The 23,258-nt window shown below is 45.2% G+C and overlaps 1 protein-coding gene across 2 annotated transcripts in view; it reads left to right on the forward strand.

The window, feature by feature from the left end:
• The first annotated feature begins 2,229 nt into the window (after nt 1-2,229).
• NEBL (nebulette) overlaps nt 2,230-23,258 on the forward strand; it is a 335,915-nt gene continuing 314,886 nt past the window's right edge. The window contains exons 1-2 of one of the 2 annotated variants that reach the window (XM_040645356.1): nt 2,230-2,430; nt 3,700-3,794. In XM_040645356.1, the coding sequence (XP_040501290.1) occupies nt 2,362-2,430; nt 3,700-3,794 (164 nt within the window). In that variant the 5' untranslated portion in view covers nt 2,230-2,361. The remainder of the gene's footprint in view (nt 2,431-3,699; nt 3,795-23,258) is intronic. The other variant, XM_040645354.1, reaches the window with a different exon arrangement.

A 23,258-nucleotide genomic window follows, 5' to 3' on the forward strand; every position in this document is an offset into this window, starting at 1 on the left:
ATTTACCTTATTTTTGATGAGAACAATTAAGTTCTACTCTCAGCAAATTTCATTTGTAGAATACAGTGTTCTCAACTGTAGTCACCATGTTACATGTTAGATCCTCAGACCTTATTCATCTTATAACTCAAAGTCTGTATTCCTTTACCAGCCTCTCCCTATGGTCCCCACCCCCAAGTCCCTGGCAACCACTTTTTTTACTCTCTGTTTCTATAAGTTACACTTTCTTCCCTCCCTCCTTCCCTCCCTCCCTTCCTTCCTTCCTTCCTTCCTTCCTTCCTTCCTTCCCTCCTTCCTTCTTTCTGATTCCACATCTAAGTGGTACCATGCAGTATTTGTCTTTCACTGTCTGGCTTATGTCACTTAGCATAAAATCCTCCAGCTTTATCCATGGTTTCAAGCATTTTTAAAGGGCTCTGAGGTATTTTAAAATGACAACTGATCCTCTCTGACAGCAAATTATTGTTTTATTTGCTTTTGAGGGGGATTTATGAGCAGGGCAAGGAGGGGTTCAAAGGCTCTTGCACTGGTGAATCTCTTTTAAGAAATTATCTTTTAAAAAGTCAAGCAGCACAGCATCATTAGGAATGAGATTTCATCAGTGCAGACTGCCAAAGAGGCTCAGAAATCAATCGTTTTCTTTTTTTCACGAAAGGCTGCAGCTATGACTTTAAAAAAATGACGGAAATATTTGTCACAGTGGTTGCTATGTGGCATTACTGAGTCTTAATCTGTGTGCTAGCCACGGAATGTGTTTGCTTATTTGTTATACCCAACCTATGATCAATCCTAGTTGACACTTATGTAGTGTTTACCAAGAGGCAGGCAGATCGAAGCACTTCAGAGCTGCTGACTCATTTAATCCTCACAGTAGGAGAGTGGGAGCTGTTTCTGTAGCGCTACGGTATCCCCATTTTGTAGATTAGAAAACTGAGGCATAGAGACCCTAAGTGGCTGCATAAAGTCACAGGACTAATAAATGGCAGGCTTGGGCTTTGAACTCAGGCATTGTAGCTCCATTTTGCTGCTTTTTATAAAGCGAGTCCCACAACCTGAGATCTTACTGAAACTTAAAACTGCTTTCTATTCCGGTTGGTTTCATCCTGCCCTCAGCCTTGAGCCTGATTTTCTAGACCTACTGGTTAGGACCATGAGTTTGTAATTGCTTCCCTTCATGCAAGTGAAGAACTTTCGGTAGATTCTGTGGTGTTTAACTGTAAAAATATACAGTGCACACACACGCACACAGAGACACACAGCAGAATGAATGATGACCGTTTATTAATCCAGAAAGGCTTGATGGGGCCTAAGATGACCACTCGTTCCCCAAGAACAGATACAAAAAGTGGAGGGGTTGGGAGACCGTGAGAGAAGTCGCCTCCCCACCTAGGGTCTGACGCCCTCACACAGGCGCCCGGGGGCCGCCTTTCTCCGAAGACGCCCCTGCGAGCGGGCGCGACACCACGCGCGGCGCCGCGGGGACGTGAGTCTCCGGGGTCCCTGCGGGTCTCGCGGCTCCTGGGCCCGAGCGCGTGGCCGCGCGCGGCCGGGACAGCTTCGGCCCGGGGACCGGCTTTGCGTGGGGCTTTGGTGCCCGCCGCGCAGGGGCTGGAGGAGGAGGGCGGGTTCAAGCCCGCGACCCCTGGGTACCAGGAACCCCACCTGCGAGTGGGGTGACCCCGCTGGGGCAGAAGACAGAAGAGGAAGGGCAGGGAGTGCGCGGGTCTGAGCACCCCCTCCCCCAGTTTCTCGCACCCCCAGCGCTTCCCTCCCCGGCCGCCGCCCACCTGGCCGCCCCCGGCTGCGGCTGCTGTTCCGGCTCGCTCCCAGGCCTCGCAGTCGCAGCGCGCGGCTGCCTGCGGAGCTCTCCCGGTCTCGCCCTCCCCCTTTCCCCCCGCTGCGCCCTCCCTCCCGGGTGCCCGACGTGCTCGTTCCCTGCCACTTGGGTCCGGGCGCGCCGGTGGGTTTGGCCTGCGCGGCGGCGACGGCGGCGGCAAGGCGGGGGAGCGAGTGAGCGCGAGGGGCGGGAGCCAGTGTCTGTGTGAGTCACCGGTACCTGGAGTGCGAGCGACGCAGAGCGAGCGGCGCGGAGCCCGAGCCAGAGCCGAGCCGGGCCAGCGAGCGCGGCCGCCCCCCGGCGCCAGGCCCCGCCGCGCACCCACCCGCGCCCCCGCCGTCCTTCCCGCGCGTTGCGCGCCCGGCTCACCAGGGGTCCGGCGCCGACTCCCGACCCCGGCGCCCGGCCGCCCGCAGCCCTCCCGCCTGCCCAGAGGCGGTGCCGGGCTCGCCGGGGGATGTCACAGCGGCTCCTCGGAGCCCCCAGCCGCTGCCGCACAGCCGCCGCCCCTGGGAACCGCGACAATGAACCCCCAATGCGCCCGCTGCGGAAAAGTCGTGTATCCCACGGAGAAAGTCAACTGCCTGGATAAGGTGAGCGAGGGGGCGCCGGGCCAGCCCGGACCTGCCGGGCGCCGGGCTGCACCTGCTCTGAGAAGTTTTGGCATCTGGGACGGGAGGAGAGGAATGGGTCTCTGTGTTTGTGTGTGTCTTGGCACAGGGGAGGGCACGCAAAGGAAAACGCCCGCAGGAGTATCGAGAGAGCACGCTTGGCGCGGGTGATGTTGGAACCCGCAAGGGTTTTCGTCGGGGTGCGGGCGGCGAGGGTGCGGGGCTGCGCCGGCGTTGGCAGAGCTGCGGCGGAGGGCGCGCGGCCCAGGGTCCGGGGAGCGCAAGCTGGACCCCTTCCCTCCACCACTGCTGCCCCTCTCCGCCCCGCATCCCAGTCCAAAGGATCCGCCCGCACCCCACCTCACCGCCGCCCCAGCGCCTCCCGTGACGGCGGTGAGGCGGAGAGGCAAATAATAATTAATATGTCGTGGGGCGGCCGCTGCGGCATTGCTCGGAATAATCCCCGCCGGAGAGCCCGGCTCGGCGCGGCGAGCGGCCTCCACGGGGGGTTCGGCCAGCCGGCTGGGGAATTCCAGAGGAAGTGGCTTTAGGCCGGCCCCTGCAGCCCTGCTCCCTGCCCTTCCCGGGCGTGGATGGAGTGGAACAGCCTGCGAGAACGACCCCGGCGCTCTCCTGAGTGACTGATAATTGAAACCAGCCGGAGGCGGTCCCTGTGAAACGCTCGTGTGGTGATACAAGTGCCTCGTGAGAGCACACCGCCATCCCGTCAGTCGATCCGGACCGAGGCCACCTTCCCCACAACCGAGTAGAAGCTGGACAGGGATGGGGGGTGCGCAGGGGTACTCACATAGCCCCCCTCCCGCTCCTTCGGGTTGCCTGACTTCCGGCGGACCCACACTGACTGAGGTGCTACAAACACCGTGTGTAGGCACTTTGAGCTGGATTCGTCTCCCTTCTGAAGCCACCCCACGGGCTCCATTCCTCCATGAACCGGTCTAGGATTCCATGCGGGCTGCTCCTAGAAGTGCAGTACGGCTAGCGCCTTGGCAGTTCTTCCGTCGGAGTCTGTACTTGGGGTGGGGATTCATTTAAAACTCAATTTGAATAGCCTGCCTGCCTTATTTACTTCAGCGAAAGTAGGCAAACACATCTCCTGTTACCTACAATCATTTCGTTGTAGTCTTTTCAAATCGGGGTGGGGACGGCGAGGCGCTAAAAATATCTCTGTGCCCGTCCTGGAAAGCGCTGGCATTGATCTCAACTTTTAAATATTGATTATTTTTTTTTCAGTATTGGCATAAAGGATGTTTCCATTGTGAGGTCTGTAAGATGGCTCTCAACATGAACAACTACAAAGGCTATGACAAGAAGCCCTACTGTAATGCGTAAGTATTGTCAACACGGCATGCCAGGTGCGGCCCCGCCTCAGAACACAGGAGTGAGTGGATCTGCCTGTTCTGAAGAACTGACGCACTGTGTGGCGCAGGAGGGGCAGTGGCCAATGACTTGTTTATGCCACAGACTCTTGGGCCAGGGACTTTGCTGGAGGCTCATGGCATGGGTGTCGTTCTTCATGTGCAGGGCAATTTGCGTGTGTCTTCAGCCAGGTTCGTTTTTGAGGCTCACAGTGTTGCAGAGTGGGGCACATTTGTTAGAAGCTGCAGAACTACACACCGAGAAAGTGTGGGCTCTGAAGTGCATGTCAGCTTTCCATTTGAATCATATGATGTTGCCATATTGCAATTTTATATCTGAACCTAGTTGCTAGGGAAAGAAGTCTGGCTTCGTCTTAGCCGAGACCACTGCAGAGATCCTCGAGCTTACACAGGGAGTGAAAGAATGGTGACATAGGTATTTCTGGCTGGTTAGTAGTAGGTCTGTTGGTGAGGATGAAAGAAGGCAACCTTCTTTTGGCAAGCTTTTTTGTAGGCGTGCTTTTAGCCTATACTAGTAGTAGTTAGCTAGCATTTATACAGTGCCGACCATGTACTAGGCCCTGTTCTCAGCACGTTATGCATTCTGACTCATTTAATCTTTACAGGCTCAGGAAGGGGCTCAGTTCCCTCCTAGAATCTGGAGATGGGTAAACATTGGCCATTGGTTCCAAATGTCTACCTTGCTGCCCTGGGGCATGTGTCTCTCTACTTGTGGAGCCCCCGCCCACCCCAGAGTCTTCTCAGCTGTGGGCTCTTGGCCCTGGTTGTTGAGTTGCCTTCTTCCCTGTTCCCCTGTGGAGTCCACTCCAGCCTGGAGGTGGCAGAGGGTCCCCAGCCTTTTGGCTGGAATATTGCCAGAGATTCATTCTCTTTGGAGTTTTTGAAGTAGGTTCGTTCAGGACTTCCGGAGATGGAGGGCCCACAGTTAATTGACACTTCACTCATGTGACCGTGTTTTCAGAGACAGTAAATTTTCAGTAAACAAATGTAGTGTGCTCATATGTCTCTGGTGAAGAACTTTTTTTTTTTTTTTAATCTCTTTGTGTTTCGGTTGGGTCTAGCTTAGTGCTTATGGATAGACTAGAAACTTTTCAAGAAATCAGAAAATGGGCACTGAACAGAATTCAGGACTTTTTTGGATAAGTGAAATTGACAGATATTGCCCAAACTCATCAATGTTTTCAACCCTCCTGTACTATGCCTTTTACCGGGATAACATGAAGCAAGAATGAGATTTCAGTGTCATGGTCTCCTGCTTCTCTTAAAGAGAGGTATGAGGGACTGGTTAAACATCAAAGGCAGTCAGCAGTACCTAGATGGGAAAGGGTCTCCTACAACCCATAAACGAGATAATTGTTCTTTAGTTTAAAGGAAAGTGAACCGTTTTCCCGTAACTACTCCAGCCCTTGGCCTGATTCGATCAGTCTTTATGGACCACATCAAGATTCTTTATGGCTCTGCAGCCTGGAGTTTAACCCGGTGATAACAATGCCTTTGGGTGGCCGTGGTGGTTCTGGAGGAATTGGGAGCAGAAGAGGAAAGACAAGGAGAGAAAGAAATGGAGGAGAGAACAATTACATTTAATATGATATGATGGAACATGTATCATATACATATCTATGTGTGCATGTATACATACACAATTATGCACACACATACGTACGTATAGATAAAGAATTGACTTAGGGAGAAAAGAAATGATAAAAATAAAAGGCCAAAAAAAAAAAAAAAGAGGTACAACTGAAGGAGAGGGTGTTTGGTTGCATGGGGCCACTTGAAAATTCAGGGCTTACTCCTTCGTTTCAGTTCAGTCCAATTAAAAAAGAATATCAGATTCTGCAGCAAGTCGTGGATGGCTGGTTTGCGCTCTGACTTAATAGTGAACTTGTGCCCAGAACTGTTGAGATTTGGACCCCAAAACAAAAAGCCTCTAACTGTAGGTGGGAAACATCCTGCTGTGTTGTTCCATAGGGACCACATCTTATTTTAAATACTTTGGGTATGTCTAAATCAAATGCTTACAGATTTTTCTCTCTAAACTTTCTTATATAATTCAAGTGCTTTGGTATGGGGTTTAAGTGGAATTTTGGGGATAGCATCTCAGGTTTCTTGCTTAATATGAAGCCTGGTGTTTCACTTTGTTGAGCAGAGCCACAGGGGAAGACAGAAATCTAGCTTTAGTGGGTGAATGATTCGAATTGATAGTGTCAATTTGTTTAATTTAGCTTTAAGTTCATGTCACAGCTTGATACTCTGTCTCCAGAAACAGAGCCTTGCCAAGTTGCAGGTGCTGTCTGCTGTGAAGGTTCCAGGCTGGAAGACCCGTGGTCTCAACCCTTATTTTTCCAAGGGCACAGGTTGCCATGTAAACTTGCTGGGCGGTGTGGATTACCCTCTGGGGATTCTGATGGTCTCCGCTCTAATTCAGGTGGTGTATGTCAATCAGCTGTTCCCTGTGGTCTTGGCCAGAAGGGTTGCCATAATTTCTCCGGGTCAATGGTGGGAAATTGATTCTCTGAAGCATACTGTTACTGGAAAATGAAACAGTCTGTGTCCATGTAGAGCAATATTTTATCTGTACCCAGTTTGGCTCAAGAGTCAATATATGTCCATGTTTAAATGAAAATGGCTGTCCTTCCCTCCACAACTTGTTACTATGAAAATTTGCATATACACAAAGTGGTTGAAAGAATAATACAAAGAACATCTGTATATCTTCCACTGAAATGCCACTGTTATTAACATTTTGCCACATTGGTTTCATATTTCTATTTAGTTATATGCACAAATTTATTTATTATTGTCAGACCATTTGTCAGTTTCACACATTAAGTTAGTTTCATATGTTGATATGTCATCCCTGAAAACTACATCATCCACGTACTAAGAATAAAGATATTTTCTTAAAGAGTCATAGAGCCATTGTCACACCTAGGAAAATTAACCAACATTTCATAATATCTAAAATCCTGTCTCTTTTCGCATTTCCTCCATTGTCCTAAGAATGCCTTTTATAGCTGCTTTTTTCTTTTTAAACCAGATCCAGTTAAAGTTCATACTTTACATTTAGTTAAAACGACAACTTTTTTTGATTATTGGAGATTCAGTATTCTTTAATTTCATTTCTGTTGATTTACATAATCTGTCAGAGTTTTCATGAAGAGGACTTATGTAGCATTCTTGTGGAAAAAAACCCTTTAACATAAATATCAAGAATATGCTTGATAATTTGAAAGGATAAACAGACATTTAAGTTTATTTTAAGAAAACATAAAAGCTTTTTATTTTAATTGATACCTGGGGGCATTTTTTTAATGGGATGAAGTAGTGAGTATTTTCTTCACTTTAAATATGTTGCTTGTTTATATTCTCATGTGTTTAGAGAAGAAAGTTTTCTGTTTGATTTCACGCCAAGGAGAACACGTATAAAATATAATTTACATAATATTTAAATTTTGATCTTTTGATAGAATGATCAAAGTGTATTACACACTAGATGTAAGATGGGCCTAATACACATTTAGCTCCCAATGCAGTAGCGCACACTATTAAAATATTTAAAAACAAGCTGGTCTACTTGAATACATGCCATGTTTTCATAGCCTTTATGTTTCATAAGCAGGCGGTGGATTCTTTAGCACATTCAGGATTTTTTTTTTCATCATGGAACTTGCAAAGAAAAGAGGACGAGGCAATATTTTTATTGCTAAGAGATGTTGAGAAAATAACAGTTTGTGATTAGACAAAAAACATACCTCATTTTTGTATGTGAATTTCTATGCCAAGCTAAACTACCCAACAAGCCACCCAAAGAATATAAACTCCAAGGCCCTTTGGCAAATAAATTATTTAATTTATCACGTGTGAAAGTCAAAATTGCACTTACCATGTGTTTGTAAAGAATACATCATTTCTTCAGATTTTCTGAGAAATATTGTAGCTCAGAAATAGCAATGTCAATGACTGGCCAGTTAATGCACTGGCACCAAAAGTCTAGTTATTTTAGGTCAGGGGAGGCCCCAGTTAATGATGCAATAGTTTTAAGCAGGACCTTGTCAATAATTCCCCCAAGTCATCACTTCTGCGGACATTTTTTGGGGGCTGAGAATTTGTCCCGATCTGCCCACATTTGGTATACCCTCTATCTGTGTCAAATGTATCTTTAAATACGGGGCTGAAAGAACACAAATATCTGTGCTCAATATGTTTAACTATCTCTCCAAATAAGATTTCCTCCCAGCAAATAGTTTCACTTAACATCATTTTGGGAGATGTTAAAAATAAAACAGTAGGAGCTGTGCGTCGTGTTTACTTTCACTCTGCCTGTGTTAGCGTTCGTCTTGTGAATATTTATTGACTGTCTATAGCCTGGGAGATGCTGAGCCAGGTGCTGCTCATTATGAGATGCCCAGAACGGTCAATGCCATTCAGCCAGCCTGTCTTGAGGGCGATTATCTAGGCCAACGCTCCACTAGCTCTCACTTACCATTTCTCTGCTGGTCAGTCCTTGTTATTGCCTTTACTAAGGGTGCTCTGAGGACACGGAAGGAAATTGAATTTATACCTGAGAGTTTTTCCACCAATCTATTTCCCTTATCTCTGTTTAGACCTCTCAAACCCAGTTCTGTAACCCGCCAAGGGCTTGAGTTATCTCAAGGGGACTTATGAAATTCTTGCTATTAAGTTAGCTTTAATTACTTAAGAACTTGTCACAAAAGGCACTGTGGTGTAATTGGAGTTTCGAAGCAAGACAGAACTGGATTTGAATCCTGGCTCCATCATGTTCTGCTGAGCAAGTCCCTTGATCTCTAAGCTTCGGTTTCTTCATCCATACAACGGGAATGGTAATGCTTACCCTTACAGGGCTGCGTGGGACTAAGGAGACAGTGCACGCCAAGGTTCTGGCAGTTTCTGGCGTATAGCAGACCTCCAGTAAAGAGTAGTGTTTTTATTTTCTCAGTGGTACTTTCTAAGGGATGAAGAAGGAAAAAGAGGATAGAGAAGAGGAAGTACATCAAAGAAATAATAGTTATGCCTATTAAAAGGTTTATACCAATGTTTTTCACACTGTGGCTTGCCACCATTAGAGGGTTGTATCCAGAACTGAAAGAGAGCGCGTGCGCGCGAGAAAGAGGGAATATCAGAGTGCATCTGAGTAGTGAAATGAGTATTGTTGTGGTAAACATTTTTTTTTCCAGTTGTGTGTGTACAGTGTGTATTGGATCATGACGTAAAAAATATTTTTACCGGCAGCGGTGGTCAACAAAATTTGAGAAACACTAGTTTCGCTTCATATTCTTAATGCCCCACACATCAGGGAGCACTGAAAGTTGCCGTTGAGGACCACGCTGTGTATACTGAGTTCATGAATTCAGATAACCATTGCTTTCCCACTCTTGGGGCCAACCGCATCCTACCCCATACCCGTCAGCCTTCAGGAGTCCGCTCAGCCCTCAGAGCCATCACCATCCCAGGAAGGCACCGTGTGCTTATTTATCTGTCAGTACCCTCTTCTAGTTTGGGGTGGCTCTGAGGGCATCTGCCTTGCTCACTCCGCTTCCCCAGAGCCTGGCACTTAGCACTCAATAGAGATTAGCTGCATCAGTGAGTGTGAAGGTCGTGCTGCATCAGTGTAGCCCTGTGTTACCCCCCGGGTTGGGGCACGGCCCAGCCTGCTTTCTCTTGGGCAGGCAGACAGAGGTTGGGCAATGTGAGAAGCTGGCTTGAGAGTAGGCTTTGAGGAACCTGAATGGTGGTGTGGTGGTTAGGTTTCCCAGAGTCTGAATACCAAAGGATGAAGTCTCCCCACTGAGGCTCGCCATTGCCAAGCCATAATGAACATGGTAGGATTTCCCTTCACTGCTTACAGGCTCGGTTTCAAAACTTGGTATGGTTCTAAAAGATTCCTTACTGATGTTCATTAATTTTCTTCTGGGTTTAATTATAATCTGTGAAATAAGATAATAATTTCTACCTAACAGGAGCACTATAGAAATTAAATGGGGGAAATCTTTGTAAGCCTTTACACATCAAATGACACCTATTAGGTATGCAAATGTTAGTGCCCTCCCTTAATTATAAAAATTGAAAATTGTTTCGTATTTCCCCTTAAAGAGAGGGGGAAGTGTCACATTGTTAAAAGTAACAGTTTCTCTGGAAGGATATTGTGGTTTGTGGGAGTTCTGGTTAGCATCAATTATATATAATATGCCTTGCCTGACTTTTTAATTACATACTACATAGGAAAACATTCAACCTCTTGCTCCTTGACATAGACCTGACGTGGGAAGATGATAGGTTTTTATTTTTTGTTTGTTTTGTTTTGTTTCGTTTTTGTATTTTTGTTAACATTGGACGATTGAAAGTGAGGAGTGGAGACATTTTATTTGAACCAAACAGAAAGGTTCCAGTGTATATGCAACCTGATCGGATTCTCAGTTACCTTATTGAACCATTGATGGTATCTCATGAATTTTAGTATCTTTTGAAATCATTCTAGAAGACTATATTTACACATCAGGTACTGAGTTCTGTCACGTTTAAAAGTGTTTGAGAAAGGGGCGCCTGGGCAGCACAGTCTTTTAAGCATCTACCTCTTGGTTTTGGCTCAGGTCGTGATCTCAGGGTCGTGAGATTGAGCCCCTGGTTGGGCTCCGAGAGAATCTGCTTAAGATTCTCTCTCCCTCTCCCTCCACACTACCCCCCTGCCCACTCTCTGTCTCTCTCTGAAATAAATAAATCTTAAAAAAAAGAAGTGTTTGTGAAAGGTGCCTTCAATGTGGAGACTCTTTATGATGATGTATTTATTATGGAATGATGTCAGATAAGAAAAGATTTGGAGATGAAGCACAGCAAATATCTCCTAAATCATGGTGGAATGCAAGGTTAATGCAAGATATAGATGTGTGTGCTTAAAGGGATATTGATTATGTGTCAGGGGCCCTGTGTAAGGGTGCATTTCAGTATGTCTTCTTTAAACGTTTTCAAAGGCGTGCTTTACAAAGGAACAGTGGTTCCTGGGGATGTGAGAAGCAGACATCCCCCCAGAGGACACCTTCCTTCTCCAGAGCCCGAGGCCTCTCCACGCTCCCTCTCTAGAGGAACGGAAAGCTGAATTTCTTTTCCTTTCTCTTTCTTTTCTCCTGTAGTTAGTGTTACTAGGAAGCCCTAGGCTTTTAGCAGTGTGAACGGTGGAATCTAGAGTAATATTTATGAGCTGAGTACTCAGAGCATTTCATAGGCTTCGTAAAAGCATTATTATTGATTCTGAAGCTCAGCTAGTGAAGAAACCATTCTGCAGCCTTTCTTGTTGAACCAAGATATGGCGGCACAGGCAGAACCAGAAAACAGGAAGTTGTGAGAAGGACCAGGTTTGAACAGCAAGGATTGTTTATTCCAGCACTGGAAACCCATTATTAATTTTATCTATAGTCATCTGTGCATTTTTCTTTGTGGCGTCCTTGAGGGAGTTACTTTGTGTTCAACTTCTGTTTACTTTTCCATGCTCTGTTGACTCATTCCCATTGAATCCTAGGAGCTAGAAGAAAACTAGCTCGATGTGTGTAATTTAGAATAGCATCAGACCGATAGGTAGACTGGTGGTCTGCTATCCTTCTGCTTCAGCTCAGCAGTCTAAAAAGCCAGTTAGACAAAACCCTTTGATTTGATCCCCTGATGCTTATTATCCATCAAAAGCAGGTGCAAGTCAACCGCAGAGAGGGTGGGGAGAGCCGAGGGCCAGAGATCTGGGATGTGGACTTAGAGGGTTGCCCACCAGTATTGAGTTTGGGCTTTAAATGTGACTTCATTATCCATTAATTGATCTAGAACGTGAACTCCAGCAACTCAGGTGATGTGCGGAAGCATCAAGAACAGTGTACTAAGCCCACACATCAGTACGGAAAGACACATCGGACGCACAGACGTATTTTTGGTGCTACGTTTGGATGACTGTACCATCCTCTCCTGGCTACTCTTCCCACCATCCACCTATTGGCTGGATCCTTAAGCATCTCAGTTGCCTTCCACACCTCCCTCCCCCTCATCCCATCCCTGTATTCATTTCTTCTGTCCTTGCCTGTGTTCTCACTCGTGCTCTCTTATCATGTTTGGCCAGTGATCTGACCAATGTCCCCTAACTGGTCTCCCTGTTCCAGTCTTTCTCTTTTTGAAGGTTTTTCCTGCCACCATACTTATCTCCTGAAACCATGGCTCTGGTGACTTCACTTTCTTGCACAAACACCTCGGATGGTCCCCATCGCCTACAAAAAAAGAGATTGGGTTTCTGACAGACACCTGGGGGCTTTTCACCACCTACCTTCCCCTGCTCACTTCTGTCTCCTCTCTAGTCATACTGGGCTGCTTGCCTGATGCCTTTATCAGGTGTCTTCAGCTAAGTCTCCTCATCTGTAAAATGGGTATAATAATAGACTACGATTAAGGCTTCATTGGAATATCAAAATAATAAGTTGAACACAGTTTCAGGCACGTGGTAAGGAGTTAATAAAAGATATAATTGTCGTCATTATGAAACTTGACACATGATCTGACCCTTTACTCATGCCGTTTTTATGCTTTCCTGCCCTCCCCTCTTTTAAAGTTACTTTCATCTTTAAGGTACACAGCTGTGACAGCCTTCGTGAAGCCATCCTGAATCTCTCAGTCAATCACTGGACTCTCTTTGTGTGTTCATTGTAATTTTTTAAAAAGATTTTATTTATTTGTTTATTATTTGGTGGGGGAGAGGCCGAGGAGGAAGGAGAGGGAGAGTGAGAGAATCTCAAGCCAACTTTGTGCTGAGCGCAAAGCCCCCACACAGGGCTTGATCTCGTAACCTTGAGATCATGACCTGATCCGAAATCAAGAGTCAGACCCTCAACTGAATGAAGTATCCAGATGTCCCTCAATGTAGTTTTTATACCTCAATCATATCACTTTTCAAAAGGCCTGCCTTGTACTATAGTTGTATTTTTCTCCCCATTGGAGGCAGTTTCTTGCTGAGAGTGGACCATGGAAGTTCACAGCCTGGGTTGGAGGTGGATTGGGGGTTCGGGAGGTCAGGTCAGCTGCAAGAGCTTGACTTCTTAAAGGTATTATTTCTGGCATGTGTTTAAGGAATTGAGAATGGGTGTTGCAATGCTGCAGTGTAGTTCTGAGGCTAACCACCCAGAATTAGTGTCAGCTCCACGAGTTAAGGGTGTGGTCCCCAATCAGACAGAGGCCAGCTGCAAGTTCAGAAGTCCCCAGGCCACCCACGCCTCTGACCAACTGGCTACAAATTTGGGGGTTCCCACAATTAGCTAATTAGCTAGAATGACTCAAAGAACTCAGAAAAGTGCTGTACTTAAGATTATTGTTTTATTATAAAGGATACAAATCTGGAGCAGCCAAATGAGGTGAGGGAGGGTGCTGGACATGGAGTTTTCTTGCCCTTGCCCTGTGGAATCTGGGTGTGTCTCCCTGTGGGTACATTGTTGTGTTAACCAATTAAGAATCTCCACTGAGCTTTGGTGTCCAGAGTTTTTATTGAGGTTTCATTACACAGACCTGATGACTTATTGGCCATGTGTGATTACTCAATCTCTAGTCCCCCTCCCCTCCTTGGACGAGGTCCACTGATATTGCCCGACTCAAAGCCCCAACCCTGTAATCACATGATGCCTGGAGTGGTCAGTCCCATCCTAAGACCATCTTGTTAGCATAACTCACGTATGGATCAGGGGACTAATGAATAACAAAGATATTTCCAATCACTTGGGAAATTACAACTATTTAGAGCATATCTCAGGAAGCGGGGACAAATGCTGGTCAAATTCTTTCTTTCTTTTTTTTTGTATAAGATTTTATTTATTTATTCGACAGTGAGAGAGACGGCCAGCAAGAGAGGGAACACAAGCAGGGGGAGTGGGAGAGGAAGATGCAGTCTCCCAGCAGAGGAGCCCGATGCGGGGCTCGATCCCAGGACTCTGGGATCATGCCCTGACCTGAAGGCAGACGCTTAATGACTGAGCCACCCAGGAGCCCCTGGTCAAATTCTTTATTATACAACAGGTGTGCTTCTCAGCGTCCTTATCAGATATGCTGTTTGAACTGTTGACCCAGTGTTGCTCTCTCACATCATGAACCTTCCTGTCCCATTATGACAAGAATGATGATCTAAAACCCACCATATCTATTTAGTCAATCAATAGAAGTTGGGTAAGAGTTGTAAACTGTTTGCTGACTGCTCACGGGAGGCTGATGGGAGGACCTACATGTGCAAGGACCTTTGATATAGCTCTCTAGATTTGGTTTTCATCAATAGACAAGGCTTTCCAGTAGCAGATTACATTTTTGAGAGCAGGAATCATCCTGATTGCCTTGGTATGCCCCAGCACTTACTCTGTGCTCTAACTATCCCTTCGGTAGAACCCACTGCCCAGCTAGCTTGTTGGGAGGGCGGTGAGCCCCTCTGGCTGACTGAGCCATACAGCTCAACCGCAGGCATCCCTCGCTGACAGAGCTGACGCAACAAGAGGGAATAGACTTCTTTCCGTGAGGATCCCCATAGTGATGCCAGCTGGAGCTGGCCACGCTTGGACTGATAATATATACATGAACAGCAGCTACCACTAGAGAGTTTAGGTGAAATATTGAAATTTATTGCTAGATTATTGGCCACTGACATGCAACTGAACAAAGGATGACAGGAATAATGTCTACAGAGGTACTTAGTAAGAATCACATTGTGACAACCATGTTTTTCAAAGTCTTAGAAGTGAGCCCTGTTTTTAGACATCAGACCATGTGCCTATCATTTGCATATCCATGTATTTTTTTTTCTGGAAATAAGTATGACTTATTTATTTTCTGAGACAAAATGTAATCAGGGATGAATGCATTAATCCCTGATAAATGACAAGTCTTTACATTCTTTTATGGAAGAATTTAATTTTCTTTGGTGACTTTCTTTCAATGCTCTGTCTTTTCTCTAAGATTTCCAGAACTTCAAAAACAACTCATCAAGATCTGTTCTTCTTCCCCCGTCCCCCTCCCCCATGCCAGCGCTCCCTCTCTCTCTCTCTCTGTTTAAAGTCTTTTCTGTTGCCACTGACGTAGTTCTCTGATTTTCTTAACATTAAGTGAAATTCTATTTAAAAATTTCTAGATGCTTAAGGCACATAATAATTAAGGGTTATTCCTGTCAGGAATAGAAACACCATATTAGAACAGTTCTTCCTCAGAGGCTGCTAAAGAAGGAAAATCCTGTTTAGAGGGTTTGCCTCTGTGGTTTTTTTTTTTTTTTTTTTTTAAATGGCAGTTATGTAATGTCAGGTTTAATTGGCCAGGAGTCAGGAAACTGGTTTATTTGTGCATTTCTTGTGTCATATGTACCTGAGGGGTGAGTGGTCAGTAAAAGCACCTGTAATTTGTACATGGGGGCTATTGCCCAAGAAGTGTCCTGTGCAATGGCATTTTGACAGATGTTGAAAGAAAAGCATATTGGTTTTTCTTTATACAGTGACAGGTGTATAACAGACACTGAATAAACACGCGTGGATCGGCTTTAAAAGCACATTTATTGTGAATGGGAGCAGTCTTTCATTTGACAGGAAGCCTCCTAACGGGCATCCTTCTCTGGTGGGTCAGGAGAGATGGCTACTTGGGATTTAAAAATGAATTCCCTAGCAGGAGAAAACAGGTGGAAACACAAAAGAAGTACCTCAATGGGGGAAGGATCAAGTCACCCTCGGAAGGGACCGGCAGAGGAGTGCCGATGACCTCACCCCTCCATGCCAACGCAGAGACACGAAGGGAGGCTCCCGAGCAATGTCAGCAGTGTATGTGTGTGTGTGGGGGGGAGAGGCTGATAATGAAATTCTGGCAGCGGGGAGGCTTGCTATGCTAAAAAAGAAACATGTCTAATAGGTGGATCCATGTATAGAAAGAAAGAACCTTGAAGGTGGAAAAATGATGGAGAACCTGGGGGTGAGATGAAATGAAGGAGAAAGGGAAGTGGCACGTCTGCGGGCAGATGGGAGGATACAACCGAAGCTTTCTCAAGTGTTTACACTTGGGCGCAGAGGCGAGATGCAGCAGGGAAGGGAGGCTTTCCTGAGGTAGCTACCGAAAGTTGAAAAGAGAGTATGAGTTGATTTTTTTTTTTTTTTGGGGGGGGGGGGCTTGGCTTTTGTTTACAGTTTCACTGTTTTCAAGCTGCTTTGGCCTTGATGTGGAAAATAAGGAAGGACTGGTCGGTGATGTAGCAGCTGTGAGGGCTTTGGTACCAGTGGACTCTGTTGCCTTGGAATGAAGGGAGGAGCTGCTGGTCACACCACACAGCCGACTTTAGGGAAGCCTGGTGACCGTGTGTGAGGAGCGAGAGGGGCCGAGTGGTGCAGGGAGCCCTCGCTCGTGAGAAACTCTGTGAGGCAGGATACCTGGTGACCACAACTGCCCCTGTCTCACAGTGGGCCTTTATATGATTTACTGAGGAAAGGAAAGAAGGAATAAAAAGAAAGGTGACTCAGTGAGGCAGAAGACTTTGAGAAATAAAGTTCTGACTGAAAATGTGTTATTTCTGTTCACGAGGAAAGGGGAATGCCTCTTAAAACAAAAACCAAGCCCCAAACCAAAAAGCCATATAGGGCATCTCCTGGGGGCTTTCCGAGCTCTGATTACTACAACACACCTTTTAAAAGATGGAAAACTGAGCATTCCAGAATGCACAAAAAATAAGAATGGGGTCAAGAAAGCTAATGGTTGGGGCGCCTGGGTGGCGCAGTCAGTTAAGCGTCTGACTCTTGGTTTCTGTTCAGGTTGTGATCTCAGGGTTGTGAGATTGAGCCCTGCATTGGGCTCTATGCTGGGTGTGGAGCCTGCATAAGATCCTCTCTCTCTCCCTCTTCCTCTGCCCCATCTGTTCCTGTGCTCTCTCTCTCTTTAAAATAAATAAATCTTTTTTTTTTTTTAAAAGCCAATGTGTGCAATGGCTTGTAAAAACACTAAAGGAAAGTTTTTTTTAAAGATTTTTTTAATTTGAGAGAGAGTGAGAGTGCAAGCAAGGTGGGGAGGAGCAGAGGCAGAGGGAGAAGCGGACTCCCCACTGAACAGGGAGCCCGATGCAGGGCTCAATCCTGACACTCCGGGATCATGACCTGAGCCAAAGGCAGATGCTTAACCCACGTAGCTGCCCAGGTGTCCCTAAAGACAAGTTTTAAACACACTTATAGTCAAGAAAAAGAATGAACCATGACTTGGGAAAGATGGAGTGATAATAAAAGATGACAAAGAAGGATGTAGAGTTATTGGGTTCCTAGTTAGCTTTCATCCTTTCAACTGAGAAGAAGCTATTTAAAACTAGAAAAGGTTCACAAACATCCATAAGAAATTAAATATTAGGAGAGTCAATAGTAAGAAGACACCAAGCCATTCAGTATAAAGCTGAGAACTGTTCGAATCTCTAGATCCATATGAATGGCACCTCAGGGACCAAGGACACCCCGGAACTGAAGCCTGTGATCCATGGCCCTGAACCACAAGAGAGGATGTGGTGGGGGCTTAAGGGAACAGACTCCAGCACTCCTTGGGGTTTGTTACTTCACCTCACTGTGCCTCAGTTCCCTCGTCTGTAAACTGGTGATGCTGTGTCAGTTATTTCATCTGCAAAAGGAGGAGGTTGATGATAGCAATAGTTCATACATGACTGTAAGGAACAAATGAGATAATCCATGTTACTGACTGACTCAGAATTAATGCCATGTAAGTATTAGTTATATTCATTATTTCCCATTCTTTCTGAGAAATTATCTGCAAAAGAGGGCTCTGAGAGTTTTGGAGAGGGGAAAATATCCCGAGTTTTAGAAAGTGGAAGAGTGGTGGGGGCTTAAGGGAACAGACTCCAGCACTCCTTGGGGTTTGTTACTTCACCTCACTGTGCCTCAGTTCCCTCGTCTGTAAACTGGTGATGCTGTGTCAGTTATTTCATCTGCAAAAGGAGGAGGTTGATGATACCAATAGTTCATACGTGACTGTAAGGAACAAATGAGATAATCCGTGTTACTGACTGACTCAGAATTAATGCCATGTAAGTATTAGTTATATTCATTATTTCCCATTCTTTCTGAGAAATTATCTGCAAAAGAGTGCTCTGACAGTTTTGGAGAGTGGAAGAAGAGACAGATTGTAGAAATTACAGCGTAATAAATTTGACATTAATTCCTGGCAAAATTTTCCTGTGGGTAAGTACAGAGATGGTTTGTGAGGATCAAAATAAAAAGTCCTCATAGCTTCTGTGTTAGTTTGCCAGGCCTGCTGCACACAGTACCACAAACTGGGTGGCTTACCTCACAGAAAGAAATGTATTGTTTCAGAGTTCTGAGGGTTAGAAGTCTGAAATTAAGGTGTCTGCGGATTGGTTTCTTCCGGGGGCTGTGAGGATGGATCTGTTTCAGGCCTCGCTCCTTGGCTTGTAGATGGCTACCTTCTTCCTGTGTCTTTTCACATCATTTTCCTTCTGTGTGTCCTCTATGTCCAAATTCCCCCTTTTTATAAGGACAGCAGTCATACTGGACAAGAACCCACTCTCATGACCTCGTTTTAACCTGATTCTACCTCCACGTAAGGTCACATTCTGAGGTACAGAGGGGATGGGGGGGCGGTTAGGACTTCGTCATATCTTTTTTTAGGAGCGGGGCGGGGGAGGGGTACAATTCAACCGACCCATAACAGGTTCACTAACAAAAGTCAAGTGAAACAAAATTAGCCTTATTTTTCCAATAGTATAGAAGAAGGGAGACATACATATCGTGAACTTTGAATTTGTAAAAAGGCATTCAATGCGGTTAATTGTCATAAAAGTAATTTACAGTGAGTGTATTCTCTTCCCCCTCCCTGCAGGCATTTAGTTTAATCTGCATTTGAATTACATGGGTCTGTTTCTTCATTTGATGAGTATGTTTTCAAGACCTCACTATTATTTTCAAGGTTTAATAATAATCTTCTCTTCCATCCAGGACCTTTACTTTGTGACATTATGTGCATTGTAAGCTTCTGAAACAATTATGGAATTGTTCTTTGATGGATTGTTCCTGCTCATAGGAGAATGGCATTAAAATATTTATAGGGAAATGAATTTCAGTTTCAAACTGAAAAGACCAGAAGAAATATGGTTTTAAACTTCATAGAAAATGACACAGTTCTTATCATTTTATTTTAAAAAAGGGGAAAAAAATCTCATGACTGTGACCTAGGCTCTCGCACAATTGAAAGATTCTGGTGTGGAGATTTATAATCTCAATATTCCCACGATTTAGGATTTATATTTCAATTTCAGAATTTAATTATTAATTTTATCATGAAACTTACTCAGATGGCTTTACTTTCTTTTATTATTTTATGAAGTAAGGAAGAATTTTCTCTGTCTCAAGTGTTGGTTGAGTAGACTTACTTTTGTGACACTGGCATTTATATGGAAGTGTCGGGCTGCCAAAAGGAATGGTACATGCTAGGGCGCCTGGTGGCTTGGTTGGTTGAGTGTCTGCATTCGGCTCAGGTCATGATCCCAGGGTCCGGGGATCGAGTCCTGAGTTGGGCTCCCACCTTAGCGGAGAGTCTGCTTCTCCCTTTCTCTCTCTCCCTCTGCCTGTCTCCCTGCTTTTGCTCGGGTGCTCTTGCTCTCTCTCTCTCAAATAAATAAATAAAATCTTAAAAAAAAAAAAAAAAGGAATGGTACATGTTCCCAGTGCAGGTGGATCCTGTGATAAGGCTCATGTTGGTCCTGGTTTGTTTTCAGTGGACGCTCTCTCTAGTTAGCCTATTCTCTCAGGTGAACTTTAATACCCGATAGACATCTTACCCACCCATGGGGTTCACGCATACTTTGAAAAATAGTATTTCTGCTCCACCCTTGTGCTCCTGCCCCCGACTTTCAAAACAGATCCCAAACACACGCCTCCTTTTTCCTCCTCATAATCAGATCTTAACTTTGAATGTCTCCAAGTACTGTGGATGTTTCTATCTTGACTTAATTTTTTTTTTAAGATTTTATTTATTTATTTGACAGAGGTAGAGACAGCCAGTGAGAGAGGGAACACAAGCAGGGGGAGTGGGGGAGGAAGAAGCAGGCTCCCAGCAGAAGAGCCTGACGTGGGGCTCGATCCCAGAACGCGAGGATCACGCCCTGAGCCAAAGGCAGACGCTGAACGACTGAGCCACCCAGGTGCCCCTTGACTTAATTTTTTGATAACTCTTTGTCCACTTATACATGATTGCTTTTTGCACAGTGCTTATAACACTATTGACAGGATGCCAGATGGACATGTCTCTGGACCTTAAAAAAAGGAGAAAACAACTTCTCCCCAGTTACACTATTATAACCCTCCCTCCTAACTCCCCCCCCCATAAATGAATGACTGTAGATTTTTTTTTCTTATAGTTTCTACTGGTCCTTTCTGTTTTTACCACTTGAGTGGCCAGAAATGGACATTCTTAACTTTTCTAAAAACCTCTGTTCTCAAGTAGAATTTCTGGGATTTCTGCTTGAAACTGTAGTGCAGTTTCCTATCAGGCTTTTGAGAAACAGCAAAGGCTGGTGGCTGGGCCCACTCCACATCTGTCCTCATCATGCGGTGGGGCAATCTCTGCAGAGGCACTGAGTGTGAGAAGGAGAAGAGCAAATGAGTGTTTATAAAGAGCAGGGCATAGCCCTCTATATGTGGGAGCAGTAAGGATCCCCAATGCTGCCTTTCCAAAGTGCACTCAGTCTGTTTTCTTCTCTCCAGAGCTGGGCTGTGCTATACCCAACCTGCTGTCCACTCTGCAAAGGTAGCCATTGCTTGAGCCTGCGCAGTGCAGTGATTACCTGGGTTTTGGGTGTGAATTTTAAAGCCGAAGAGTTAAAGTTTTACAGGCACAGTCCCCAAGATTTCAAGTTCTTGTGTATATTTTTCAAATTGGAATGCATTTTCAAAATTCCTCATGGTGAACATATGAAAGAGACTCTTAGCTGTGAAGATTTGTTTTATGATATTGTGGAGGAAGATGAACATACATCGTCTCTTTGACATTTCTAATAATGTTGAGAGTTGTGCTTTTTTCTTTCATGCTGTTTTATATTGTGAGTCTCTAAACACACAGGTGCTGTGGAAGCCCACGAGTGCAGAAGACAGAGGGGAAAATTCAGTGTTAGAGCTCATTTACATTAGGACTCACTTTCTAAATTTGACTTTAGTGCTTGCTTGAAAGAATATTTATTTTCATGGGGCACCTGGGTGGCTCAGTCGTTAAGCATTTGCCTTCGGCTCAGGGTGTGATCCCGGCGTTCTGGGATCGAGCCCCACATCAGGCTCCTCCGCTATGAGCCTGCTTCTTCCTCTCCCACTCCCCCTGTTTGTGTTCCCTCTCTCACTAGCTGTCTCTCTCTGTCAAATAAATAAATAAAATCTTAAAAAAAAGAATATTTTCTGTGTAGTATTAATAATATAAGGCCTTTTGAACTGGGGAATTGTTCTCTTCATCGTTAAGTCAATGTTTTGTAAACATTTCCCAAAAACTCTGAAGAAGGTGAAACGTTTCTGAAAAACATACATTCATGTGTGAGCTCATTATGAATTTCCTATTTGCCTGCTCCATTTTATGTGGCCTTATTACATTATGCATCATTTAACAGATACAAATGCAGCCCTGTATCCTACTTTTATGCTGTAAAGACATTTTATTTCTGTATATACTCATTTCAAGAAGCTAATTGGTAATACATTAGCCTCTCTAACCTTGCTGTATGGCGTAGTCATTAGGAGCCCAAGCTTTGAAGTCAGACATTTCAGTTTGAGCTCTGGACTCTACTTGGAAAGTCACTTCATGTCTCCAACCTTAGTTTCCTAATCTGTAAAATGAGGATGCCCCCTGGAGTTGTTGAGAGGGTCACATGAGATAGTGTATAGGAAGTGCCTGACCCATTGTCACTGCACATTTCTGAGCCAGGAGACACGTGGTATAGGGTAGACAACTTGGGGCTAGCAGACCGGAGATCTGGGATTCGAGGCCAGAGAAAATCCACAAAGGCTAGAAAGAGAGGTTGAAACCAAGGAGAACAAAACCTTGGTTCTAAGGACATAGGGTGGTGCTGCTTTTCCGTTGGGTTATTCTATTATTCATATTGCTACAAACAAGGAAATGGATACAGAGAGCACCCCCCCGCCCGCCCCAAAGTCATGTTTTACTTTAGCAGAATACGTAGGAAAAGATTTGTGGTCATTGGCATGCTGGACTAGAACTTGATGCATTTATCTTTATATTTTCTCCAAACAGGAAGTTAAATTACTGTTCTGAGGTTCATGAGTTCAGAGCAGAGTTAGTGCCTGGAACCCAGTATGTTACCTGATCTACACTTCGCTAGTTAAGTGTTTGGATGGCATGATATGCTTTCCTTTTTCTTTTTTGGCTTCTTCTGTTCTGGATTAATGGTGAGTGTTTGTCGACAGTGGATCCCTCTGTCCTTGTAGCCTATGTTGTGAGGTGTGGCCTGCGGGCATTGTGTGGCGTTGGGGAATGGAGGTGGGTCGATGCTCACCGAGTGCCGAAGGAGTTCATGAGATTAGTGGATTTTAAATATGACACTGGAGGCATAACCAGAAGCTTAGTTTATAACCAGAAGCTTGGCGTTGGGGATAGAGGGATGGCCAGATGAAGAACATGAGAGAAGGTCCATCCTGGATTGCACTGTTTTGCGACCCAGGCCCCTTAGAAGCTAAGGGGGGGTGGAAGTAAAATTGGGCTTGTCTCTGCCTGCATTCCTGTTAAGCCCAGTAGGGCTCACCTTACTGTCCTATTCCTTGAATGGTAGAATTTCAGTCCCTTCTTCGTTTATTCATTGGTGGAATTCATTCATTCATTAATATTGATTGAACATCTGCTACTACCAGACACTGTCCTAAGTATTTGGGAATATAGTAGTAGATGTATATGTAGTTCAAAGCAGATGAAAATACTGCCCTCATGGAGTTTCCATTTTAGAGGGAAGCACAGACAATATACACAATATACACAACAAATCCATAAGTAATATATTAGAAAGTGATAGATACTATAGAGAAAAATCAAGCAAGGAAGGGAAACAGAGTGTCAGTGGGTCAGGCGGGGGTTGGAGGGCTGCTTGCAACTTAGAATAAGCTGCTCAGAGAAATGGAGTTCTTACATTTGAACAAAACCTGGGGGAGGTGACGGACCAGCTCTGCGGAGACCCAGACCAAGGCAATAGGAAGGACACACAGAGAACCTGGGGGTGTAGCAGAGGCAGGCCAGCCAGGGAGCGTGTGGGGAGTGTGGGCAGAGGAGAGTGGTCGATGAGCTGGAGGACAGCCAGCTAGTGGGGGCTGGAGGGAGGGAAGGAGGGGGCAGTACATATGGGGGCTGTGAAGGGCCTTATAGACCATT

This window comes from Ursus maritimus, unplaced genomic scaffold (assembly GCF_017311325.1).
Source record: "Ursus maritimus isolate PB19 unplaced genomic scaffold, ASM1731132v1 scaffold_31, whole genome shotgun sequence".
Classification (NCBI taxonomy): Eukaryota; Metazoa; Chordata; class Mammalia; order Carnivora; family Ursidae; genus Ursus; species Ursus maritimus.